Source organism: Monodelphis domestica, chromosome 5 (assembly GCF_027887165.1).
Source record: "Monodelphis domestica isolate mMonDom1 chromosome 5, mMonDom1.pri, whole genome shotgun sequence".
NCBI classification, from domain to species: domain Eukaryota; kingdom Metazoa; phylum Chordata; class Mammalia; order Didelphimorphia; family Didelphidae; genus Monodelphis; species Monodelphis domestica.
Genome location: NC_077231.1, coordinates 307541186 through 307553403, shown reverse-complemented (window position 1 = coordinate 307553403; position 12218 = coordinate 307541186). Strand labels below are relative to the sequence as shown.

General features: G+C 41.4%; 1 protein-coding gene across 3 annotated transcripts in view; it reads right to left on the bottom strand.

Moving 5' to 3' along the window:
* Positions 1 to 12218, bottom strand: part of SCRN1 (secernin 1) — a 49614-nt gene that overhangs the window by 11417 nt on the left and 25979 nt on the right. The window contains exons 4-6 of one of the 3 annotated variants that reach the window (XM_007505252.3): positions 12000 to 12202; positions 7291 to 7485; positions 5317 to 5485 (exon numbers count right to left, since the gene is read on the bottom strand). In XM_007505252.3, the coding sequence (XP_007505314.1) occupies positions 5317 to 5485; positions 7291 to 7485; positions 12000 to 12202 (567 nt within the window). Of the gene's footprint in view, positions 1 to 5316; positions 5486 to 7286; positions 7486 to 11999; positions 12203 to 12218 lie in introns of all 3 variants that reach the window. The other 2 variants (XM_001370226.4, XM_056800409.1) reach the window with 2 other exon arrangements.

Below are 12218 nucleotides of genomic sequence, written 5' to 3'. Positions count from 1 at the left end.
AACTGGCAAAATAAAATCTTTACAAAAAAAGAAATTTATCATTTGATAGATGAGGAAACTGAGTCACAAAGAAGAGAGCATGACAAAGCCAAACTGACTTCCATCTGTTTTGATGTTGAATCTGCTGTCCCCTTCATTCTCTGATGCACCATCAACCACGCCTAAAGAAGAAAGGAGACAGCTTTGGAGAGTCCAGTTTGATTGCAGTGGAGAGCACAGAAAGAGGAAGACTATGAAAAATGGCTGCAAAAATATCAGATGAAGGAGTCTACACTTTCCATTCTAGACTCATTCAAGATCTAAATTTTGTGACACATGGATCAAGGAATACATGATTGAAAACAGCATTGGATGCTAGGTTGATCTGAATTCTACTACCTGTGTAACCAGGACAAGAGGCTTCAGCTAACAAGGAAGCCCCACTTTGCTTGCCTGTAAAATGAAGGGTTGGACCACATGGCCTCAATGATCCCTTCTGGCTTGAAGTTTATGATTCACTGTAAAGGCATTTTAAACCCTTGTCCTCCATCTCCAAATCAATACTGTGTACTGATTCCAGGATAGAAGACCTGCAAGGGCTAGGCAATGACAGTTAAGTGAACTGCCCAGGGTCACACAGCCAGGAAAGGTCTGATTTGAACTCAGAACCTCCTGTCTCCAGGTCTGTCTCTCCCACCCAGCTGCCCCTTCAACTGTTTTTAAATCATTAATTTTCATCATGTTGAAGAGACAGCTTGTTGGACAAGTCAGTTAACCTCTCTGAGCCTTAGTTTCCTCATCTGTCAAATAAAAGGGTTGGACTAGACAGCCTCTAAGGTCCTTTCAGGGCCAAACTCCAATGCTTTCCCATGCCAAATGGGTCCTGTGGATTGTGGATACCTGATTTAAGTTATCGGGACCAGTTTGGAAAGCAGCAACCTTCAGTCCTGCCCAACATCCCCAGCTAGGGCTGACCTAGTCAAGACCCAGTCTGGTCTCGCCCTTCCAGTTCAAGCCTTTGAGCAGGAAAGGAGACAAAGGATAAAGGAGGAGATAGGCACATGACTGCTGCCTGCCATTGGGCCAAAGTAGGTCAGTCTCACTCACATGATCCTCTACTCCTCACCCCACCCCACCCCCAATTAGTACAGTACATTCAGTGTTCTGGTGTCCACGGGATTCCCCATGGGTGGGAACCTCAGGCTGCTAAGGGAGTCCAACTTTTTCCAATCTAATTCTTCCCTTTTCTAAAGATGTCACCACAGATTTGTTTCCAATTGGAAATTCTTCTTTCTGGACTTAGACAGGATCCCGGGCCAATTAAAGTGACAGAATAGCTCACATCTCCATGACTATTTTATCATTTTTACTCTTATTAGAAAAGCGTATTTCAATGATTTAATGACAACAGGCCATAAGTACAACTATGAAGCTTTTCTTCTATCCAAACTGATGAAATGTTCTAGTTCTCTTTCTGCTCCCTTCCTCCACTTCCTCGAAATCTCTGAATGAATAACTGAGGGAAACACATTCAACAAGAAGCTTTTATAAAAAATGAAAGGAATAAGCAGAAAAGACACAGAAGAGCAGTCATCTGGAACAGGAGAAGACAGAGTAATAATGTCATGGTGTCATTTGGGGGTCCCATGATCTAGCCAGGGAGGGTTAATTAAGACAACACACTCTTCCCTGATGGGTTTTGTAAGCACACTGTTCTGGCACTGTGCCCAGAAAACTTCATTCTGGTATTTTTTATTAGAAATGGAAATGCTGTTCAGTGGTTTCAGTTGTGCCCAATTCTTCATGACCCCATTTGGCATTTTTTTGGCAGAGATCCTGGAGTGATTTGCCATTTCCTTCTCCAGTTCATTTTATAGATGAGGAAATTGAGGCAAACAAAATTAAGTGACCTGCCCAAGATCACGTAGCTAGTGAGGGTCTGAGGCTGGATTTGAACTCATGAAAATGAGGCTTCCTAACTGAGACACTTCCTGCCTGCCACGACAAGATATGATATGTTAAACAGGAGCAATTACCAAAAAATAGCAAACCCCATATCTGTGATCTTTTCCCCATCATTAATGGTAATGTGACTCATTCATCAGTCAAGACAGAATATCTCTCAGCCAGAGTTCTAATGTTCTGCTAAGACTTGCAGATCACTTAAATCAGACTGAGGACATTATTTGAAAATTACTTGAAAATCTAAAGCACTTCTTTCAACTTAAAAAATTACAACAAGTATTTCCAATCCATTTCTGTAATTGTATAAGGCCATCCACTTTTCCTCAAGACAAATGTTTCCTTTCTATTTTAGCTGCTAGGAAATGGAGCAAAATCCACAGACACTGAACTGCAGGGGGGGGGGGTAATTAGAAGAAATCTAAGTTTTTATCTAATCCAACCCTCCTATTTTACAGAGGAGTAAACTGAGGCCCAGAGATATGAAGTCACAGAATTTGTCTGATCAGAACCCTGACTAGAAATTTTTGTACTTGGAATAGCAAAAACCATGCCAAGGGCAAGCAGCATGAAATTCATCCTCAAGTAAACTATCTAAGTCTAAAAACATGCCACTCCAGGGGAGGAGCAGCCACTGGGAAGAGGAAGCAGGCAATTAAGTAGCTTTCCATTTTAACTAATTTTTCTTGGTAAGTACTAAACTCTGGTGCTTTTATCCTTCAGAAAGGCTGCAAGTGCTTTCAGAACCCTCAAAACTTGGCACCCTAAAGCAAAGGCCCAATCTCCCTGTTCTAATTAAAACTGTTTTTGATCCCCAGACAAGGGTTTTTTCCAGTGAATTATACTTATCCCCAGTTGCCTGATTTTTTAAAACCCTTACCTCCCACTTTAGAATCAATACTGTGTATTGGTTCCAAGGCAGAAGAATGGTAAGGGCTAGGCAATGGGGGTGAAGTGACTTGCCCAGGGTCACACAGCTGGGAAGTGTCTGAAGTCAGATCTGATCCCTGGACCTCCCATCTCTGTGTCTGAGCCTGGCTCTCAATCCACTGATTCACCTAGCTGCCCCACAACTGTCTGATTTCAAATACATTTCAACTTAACTCTGCTTTGAGACAAGGGGAAAGGAGGGAATGAGGAAGGGAAAGAGAGAGAGAGAGAGAGAGAGAGAGAGAGAGACAGAGACAGAGACAGAGACAGAGACAGAGACAGAGAGAGATATAGAGAAAGAAAAGTTGGAGGTTACAGAAAATATTTTTTCTTTATCATTCAAAAATATCAAAGATTATCATTCATTTGTGGAATTGTATTCTGGAAGGGATAAAAGGAAAACAAAAGCCTGAGACAGGTTGATGGTTCATAAAAAGCCCCAAATTGGGGTCAGCTAGATCTCAGTTTGAGTCCTGGTTCACAGAATCTAAAACTGGAGGGGACCATAGCAAATGCCTAGTCATAGGATCATAGATACAAAGTCAGAAGGGATAAAAAAGTCCAGTCTCTTTATTTTATAAAAAAGGAAACTGAGGCCCAAGATAGTTTGTCCACAGTAATCCAGGTAATGAGTTACACAGCAGGGATTTGAACCCAGGTCCTCTGAAGGCTCTATATTCAGCATTCATTCCATTCTTCCCCTCCCCCCTAAAAATGCATCCAAACTCCTCTCTCTGCATACAGGAAGTTGAGGTCCAAGATTTGAACCCAATCCAGTGCTATTCCCACTGTACCATGTCTATTTCTAGACTACAGGCCCTTGATTAAATTTCAATCAGTCACAGAATCATATAATCACAGAAATCAAGAGTTCAGTCTTCTAGTCCACCTCATTCACAAAGGGAATTCCCAATGACCCCAAACCTAGCAGAACTGAGTCTTGAAGTAGGCAAACCAGTCAACAAACACTTATTAATCCTCCAGCTATGAACCAGGCACTAGAACACAAAGAGAAAAGAATTAAATCATTCCTGTAGTCAGGAATTCTATGCATTCTATCACTGAAAAGTTAGTTATTTTGTCCCCTGCGTTCATCTCTCTCATCATCATCCTTACTGTTGAGCTCTGATCTGCTGTTCAGTTTGTGAATTGAATGAAATTGGATTGGGTTGAAGGGAATGATTTATATGAGGGAGTGCTTAAAGTAAGGATTGAAAAGAATGTTGAATAGAATGAATTTGCTGATTAAAATAGAGAGGAAGAAGAGGAAAGAGAAGGAAGGATCTTCAGATGGGAGCAACCATGGTGGCAGTATGGTTCTTCATCCCTGTGGTTCTTCAGTTACCTGTAAGGGGAAGGAGCTGTCCAGGGTCCTTTCTGATACCAAGATGCTCTGAGGTCAATTCTGCAAATAAACTATGTTGAAAACAGGATGTATCATGGGAGAAGCTGTGGTGCTGGAGTCAGGAGACACCAGAGATCCAATCCAGCCTCCATTATTCACAAGCTATGTGATCTTGAAGTCACATAAAACTTATCTCCCAAAATAATGTGCCAGAGAGAGTTGGGTCAACTTCCTTTCTTTAGGTAAAATTCAAGACTGGCAGAGTCAAGACTAGAACCCAGATTTCCCGATTCCCTAGTCCAATTCCCTCTTCCTGTTCTCTGCCACCCCCTCACATGCCTTTATCCCAAGATCTTTGAGGACCAGCAAAGTGGATTTGGAGTCAGATAAATCTGAAATCAAATCTTGCCTCAGACAATTGTGTGATCCTAGGCAAGCTGTTTTATGCCTCAGTTTCCTCATCGGTAAAATGGGGATAATAATAACATGTATCAAACATGGCTACTTTACAACTAAATGAATAATGTAAAGCCCTTTTCAAATCAAGGGCTACATAAATGAAAACAATAGTTCAGGCAGTACAGTGTAATAGAAGGCATAAATGACCTTGATGTCAGCTCTTGTCTCTGGCACTAGCTTTGTGACTCTGGATAAATCACTTGCCCTCTCTGTTTAATATAATAAATATAAGATCAATATAATAATATTTTGTTTTCCAGCTGAAAATCTACAATCATATCTGGGAGGAAGGCACTTTACTAAGCAATAATTATTCTAAAAGGAACACTCAATAAGATACCAGGGAAGATCCAAGTTTACTCTGGACTGCCTAGGTTGGCATGATTAGTCTAGTGTAGCACCACCCTAGATAGAAAGAGCACCAGACCAGGGGGGTCAGGAAACCTAGAATCCAGTCCTGTCACTCCCTTTAAGAAGTTGGATGGTCTCCACAAGTTACTGAGCTTCTCTGGGCCTCAGTTTCCTCAGCTATAAAATAAGAGGGTTAGGTAGGCATTCAGCAGACATTTAATTAGTAGAAGAATTATATTTGTTTCATCAACAGAAGAAAATCTTAGAAGGTACAAAGTTATCAGGCTCACCTGGAAGGATCTGGGGTCCCAGTGAAGTAATGGATGCATGGTGAACTCCCTCCCTGGGGCAAGACACATACTATGCTGGCTGTAGTGAGGAAGGAGTCAGAATCCACACAGATTCCGCTGGCTTTGTCCCGCAAAATATTCATCATGGTTTCCACAGTGATGCTTTCTGCTGAAAGAAATAAAAAAGAAGAGAAGAGAAGGAAGGAAGGAAGGAAGGAAGGAAGGAAGCAAGGAAGGAAGGAAGGAAGCAAGGAAGGAAGGAAGCAAGGAAGGAAGGAAGGAAGCAAGGAAGGAAGGAAGGAAGCAAGGAAGGAAGGAAGCAAGGAAGGAAGGAAGGAAGGAAAAGTAAGATATATATGAATAATATATCTCCAGAGGAAGACACACTACTTGTTAATTGTCTGTAATGTACCCACAAAAACATACACAGTAAGGTCAATATCTGACAAGTGGCTCGTGTGAACACAGGAATTAAGCAGTTGGAAGGGACCCCCTGAAATCTGTCCATGGACTTTTGGGCCCTTGGACCCCAGGTTAAAAAAACCCTCACCTACAGCATTGAACCACGGATCCTGGATATGCAAACCAAAGAGAAAGTAACACACAGCACCGAGATGAAAACACAAGAAATCTTACTAATAGCAATAGTTTGCTGACATTTCTGTAGTGCTTTAAAGTGCTTTCTTTAATGACTAGAAGGACTGACGCTTTATAGAGGCAGTCACTTGTTTAGGGTCATGAATTTAAGGTAGGATTTAAATTAAGGTGTCCTGACTCCAAGGGCAGCCCTATTTCTGCTAGGGTTTTTAGCATATAGTGTAAATAGCATTGGCTGTGGAGCCCCAAAACTATTGTCAGATGCAATAAAATTTTATTGGAACATAGGTTTAGAGTTGGAAGGAGTTTTAGAAGCCATCTAGTCCAACCTCCTTATTTTCCATATGAAGAAGTGGAGACTAACTTGACCAAGGCCATATAGGTATACTCAGTAGCAAAGGTGGGACTGGAACCCAGGACCTCCAATTCCCAAGCCAGGACTCATTCCACCTTGATTGTCTAGTTTTAATCATAATTCTTCCTGATATGAAACAGTGAAAAGGTGAATGCCTTACAGTCATGAGACCTGATTTCAACTGAAGTGCTCACAAATTGCCTAACCATTCCAAGCCTCAGTTTCTTCATTTGTAAAATTAGAGAGGAGAAGGTGATGATGATCTCCAATGTCTTTCTGGACTTGAAATCCTGGGACAAATGGATTCTAAATAACCAGGTCAGCAGTTTGGAGGATAATAGAAAGTGGAAGAGATTGCCAATAGAAATGTAAACAGAGGGGGCAGCTGGGTCACTCAGTGGATTAAGAACCAGGCTTAGAGATGGGAGGTCCTGGGTTCAAATCTAACCTCAGACACTCCCCAGCTGTGTAACCCTGGGCAAGTCACTTGACCCCCATTGCCTAGCCCTTAGCACTCTTCTGCCTTGGAACCGATACACAGTATTGACTCCAAGATGGAAGGTAAGGGTTTAAAAAAAAAAAGAAATGTAAACAGAAGCACAGTTCATGGTTTTCCCCATGTCAGCTTCAGCAAGAAGTTCCATACTTAGTGTTCATTTGTGCCTGCTTCTTTTTATATATTTAGCCAGTGATTCAGGCAAAAAGCATTTATTAGGCAGTTTCTAGCACAGCCAGGCACTGTGCTAAGCCCTGAGAGAAAAGCAAACCCTGCTCCCATCCTCAAGCTCCTCACTATGTAAACACAGAACAAGATACATACAGTGTAAGTGGGTGGAAGCTAATATTGAAGAAAAGAGAAGAGTATGGAGCTGGGGAGGGTCTAGTGGATAAAGTGGGATTCAAGCTGCATCTCGAAGGAAACCAAGGGCCCGGCAGATGCTTACTGACGGGTGTGTTGCCCAAGAGAAGCCAAAGAGACTAAACAAATAAGAAGGAGATGCAAAAAGGGCGCGTTTACTTGCCCTCATGTTTTTCTAGGCTGTCTTTGGCTGAACAGCAGCCTCGGTGGTCATCTGCTTGAGAAAAGACTTCAGAGAAATTGAACTCTTGGTCTGTCGTCCACCAGCCTTGACCTTCTGCGTAGTTCCTGAGCTCAGCATGCTCTGCATCCATCTTGGTGGTGAGGGAAAGCTGGTTACAAACGCATCTCACTCCCTCTGCAGAAAGAACGAAGTCTGTGTTAGCTCGAAATACAGCTCAGAGGAAGCCATTAGAACCCGAGAATTCCCATTGCCCTCCCATGTTGGTGCTTAATGATGGGAAGAAAGTAAAACTAGAACGTGTTAAATTGGGTGTATATGAAAACAGACTCCATCTTACTGTCTTTCTGATGAGATCCTCCATTAACCAACACAACAGGATAACTAGCCAACCCTAACCAAAGAGTGTGATGGAGGGAATGGATAATGCTTAACTGAGCTTAAATGTGCAATTAAAGAAAAATGTGTGAGGTCCCTCCGCCATCTGGCTGAAGGACAGTGAGGCATTTATTACCCTCAAAAGGGTTGAAAATCCTTTCCAAAAGAGATAATTGGCTATCACTGGCATTTAGGAGGTTAACACTGAAGGAAGACACACACACACACACACACACACACACACACACACACACACACACACACAAGACATTCAAGCCTAGAAAAATGATGGTAAAAGATCGAACCACGGATTAATGAGCTAGAGCCAGAATGACTTCAGGCCTGAGACAGTGAGTGATTTATTTGTCCAATGTTACTCTAAGTCCACAGACTCTAAGCAGTAGAGGGGGATTTAAATCCAGGGCATAAGAGCCTACATCTAGAACTAGAAGAGACTTCTAAGGGTATCTTGTCCATTTTACAGAGGAGAAAACCCTCAAAAGACATAGGGACTTGCCTATGGTCATACAGTGAGTAAAACAGAAGACTCAAGATCTGAACTCAGATCTTCTGACCCCAGAACCAATACATTTTCCATCATACCACACTGGCTCTCCATCAAGTATCTTTTTGCTATTGTTTTGTCCAACTTGTACCCACTTACATTTAACAATGTATATAGGCAAGCAGCTAGGTGGTTCAGTAGATAAAGAGTCAGGCTAGAGACAGGAGGTCCCAGGTTCAAATCTGGCCTCAGACACTTCCTAGCTGTGTGACCCTGGGCAAGTCACTTAACCCCCATTGCCTAGCCCTTACCACTCTTCTGCCTTAAAACCAATACAAAGTACTGATTCTAAGAGAAGGTAAGGGTTTAAGAAACAAGAATGTATAGTGATGGATCAACCCATCCATAGATGATGGTCTTAGACACTTGCCTGAAGCAGGAGGAAAGTGATTTGCCATTTACACAGCTGATAAATACTAGTGGTAGGATTTGAAATGGGCATTGTTGACTCTAAATCCAACTGCCTATTTACTTTGCTGAGTTTTATCTCATCGGTATTAGAGTAGTTAATTTTAAAAGTTATTTTTTTTAAATCATGGAGTGTATACTCTATGCTGTACACTGTAACATGGGATGTGAAAGTCCCTTCCACAAGAAAAAAAATGTAGACCAGAGAAATCAGCATCAAATGCCCTGTGAATAACTCTAGACAGAAAGTTCTAATATACATGAGCTGTTAGAGTTGGGTCAAAAAACATTCTCACTTCAAAATATTGAAAAGGCTACCACAGGAGAAATAACAGCCCAAAATTGTAGTGGGAGTAGGGATGATCCCCTTGCTGCCCACAAAGAACAGTAGATAAGGAAAAACCTAAAATCATAGACTACAATAAAACAGTTTATTACCTGATGATGAAAGACAAGAACCGGCGGCCACTGCCGAGAAGGATTGATTCTCCTCTCCTTTGGGTTTCCCTGCTCTCATCTCCCAAGAAAACTAACTGCTCACAAGAGTGAGACTCCCTGCCTTTTATCATTATAAAGGGAAGTTGAAGATGAAATTTTAAATGTATATGTATATGGAATACATAATCGTAAAATTGCATTTTATATACACATATATATGTATATTTTATAGACAAACACATATATCCATATCTATCTATCTGGCCTGTCCAAATAATTTCCATATAATTCATGATCATGAGAAAGCCCCAATCCATGATCAAGTCCTTGGATTTTTCTGTCTTAAAACTAGGCTGATACTGCCAGGTTTGTACCCCAAAGAGATAATAAGGAAAAAAAATTTGTACAAGAATATTTATAGCTGCGCTCTTTGTGGTGGCAAAAAATTGGAAAATGGGGGGGGTGTCCCTCGATTGGGGAATGGCTGAACAAATTGTGGTATCTGTTGGTGATGGAATATTATTGTGCACAAATGAATGATGAACTGGAGGGATTCCATGTGACCTGGAACTAACTCCAGGAACTGATGCAGAGTGAAAGGAGCAGAACCAGGAGAACATTGTACACAGAGACTGATACATTGTGGTACAATCGAATGTAACTGACTCCTCTACTGGCAGCAATGCAATGGTCCAGGACATTTCTGAGGGACTTATGAGAAAGAACACTATCCATATCCAGAGAAAGAACTGTGGGAGCAAAAACACAGAAGAAAAACAACTGCTTGATCACATGGGTCGATGGGGATAGGATTGGGGATGTAGACTCTAAATGATCACCCTGGTGCAAACATCAATAATATAGAAATAGCTTTTGATCAAGAACACATGCAAAACCCAATGGAATTGTGCATCGGCTATGGGAGGGGGTGAAGGGGAGGAAAAGAACATGATTCTTGTAACCAAGGAAATATATTCTAAATTGACTAATTAAATAAAATTTTCAAAATAAAAAATAATAAATAAATAAATAGGCTGATTCACAAGGGCCAATTTTTAGTGTACATTTAGCTGCTGGGGGTCTTGAATCTGTAATCAGACTTTCTGCAATCACCCAGTAAAAGCAGCATCTACAGAGCTTTAAAAATGCCAGTGTTTCTTGAAATTAAAAAATAGACCTAAGGAAGAGGGCAGGAGATGAATTCCATTGAAAATAAGCTTCTGGAATAGTCATTCATCACAGAGTTCTACATAAATATCATGCAATTACAGTAGAGAACTAACATCCCCATCCCCATCTGACTTGGTCTTAAGGGGATCTTAAGAAGTTTTTAGAAACTAGCACACCAGGCTGAGAAACCTATTGGAAGTCCTCCTGCAAGAGCAGCATGGTGGTACAATGGCTAAAGCCCTGGACCTGGAGTCAGGAGGACCTAAATTCAAATCTGGTCTCAAACATTTTCTAGCTAGGTAATCCTGGGCAAGCCACTTAACCCTGTTTGCCTAAAAAAAAGAAATAAAATAAAAAGAAATCTTCCTTCAAGGCTAAGCAGAGGTGTCACCTCCTAAAGGAAGTCTTTCTTGATTTCCTTACTTGTTAATTCTTTTTAAAAATTTTTGAATATTCCCTTACTTGTTAATTCTCCCTCTTGCCTCTACATATATGTACTTATCTGATTATACACAAAAAACACTCACAAAATATAAAATTTGGTGCCTTGTGCTTGGAGGTGGGGAAGAAGGCAGAAGAGTGGTACAATAGAAAGAGTAATGATTTCAGGTAGCTGGCTGGTGTGATAGATTCCACTGGCCTTGGAATCAGGAAGACTTATCCTCCTTCAAATTCAGTCTTAGACCCTGGGCAAGTCACTTTACCCTATGTGCCTCAGTTTCATCTATAAAATGAGCTGAAAAAGAAAATGGCAAATAACTCTAGTATCTTTGCCAAGAAAACCCCAAACAAGTCAGACACAACTGACAACCCTGACTGATGGAGCCTGAGCACTGGGGTTCAAATCTCACTTCTGATGATGACTTTGAACCAGTTAGTTAATTTCCCTGGATCTCGGTTTCCTCATATGTAAAATGATGGGATTTCACTAGATGGCCAGTTGTCCCTTCCAGCACTTTATCTATTGTCCTGATTCTATGGCAGATATTTGTTAGAAAGAAGATTCCCATTAATTGAAGGAAAGGTTAAGCAAGTTGTGACACATGAATGCAATGGAATATTACATTCTGGGCTGTAAAAAATGACTCTGGTAACTCCAGAGAAGCCTAGGAAGATAGTGAAACTGATTCAAAGTGGTTAGCAGAACCCCCAAATCAGATACACAATGATTACAATAAGAGAAATGGAAAAATCCAATAACCCAACAATAAAAATGGAATGCTGTGAAATAAGAAAGGCCAAGCTTGGCCCCAAACTGATAGGAGGAGACCCCCCCCCTTGGCTGCACTGGTGGGGTGGAAATCTATGAGAGTATAACACCACAGATAATGCCAGCCGTTTTCTCTCTGTTGGCTAATTTTGTTGATTTGTTGGATTTGTCTCTCCCCACTGTTTTTTGTTCTTATGCTGGTTGGCAAGGGAAGGTATGCATTGGGAAATGTAGATGATAAAACAGAAAAAGATATCGATACAACTTTATTTAAGAATAAAAATAAAACAAAAACCAGTGGGGAGTGCTAGAGCAACAAGTTGTATCTGCCATGAAGCAAGCCTGCTGCACCATGGCTCCAAGTATATCATCAGTCTGATGAAAAAGCAGAGACCTGGGCAGGTGATGGAGAATGAAGTAGAAGAAATAAGTGGGTGCATAGAGAGGAAGCAAAACCTTCCAGGTACCAAGAGGCCACCAGCTGCACCATCTTCTTCCTCCTCAGCAACCAAACTCACCAACCTGTGATTTTTTCAGCTGCCCAGTATTTCCCTATGGTCTCCAGCACCCAGGCTTCTTCTCGATCGACAATCAGATACGAGCTTTGGAAAGTGTGGCACGAGTCCCCGTCTTCATAGTAATTTCCACCTTGCCCATGTTCTTCCAACAAGGAGACGATGACCTCAAAGGCCTCTTTGGCGGTGGCACCTCTTTCAAGACCCAGCCTGAGACCAAAAAAAA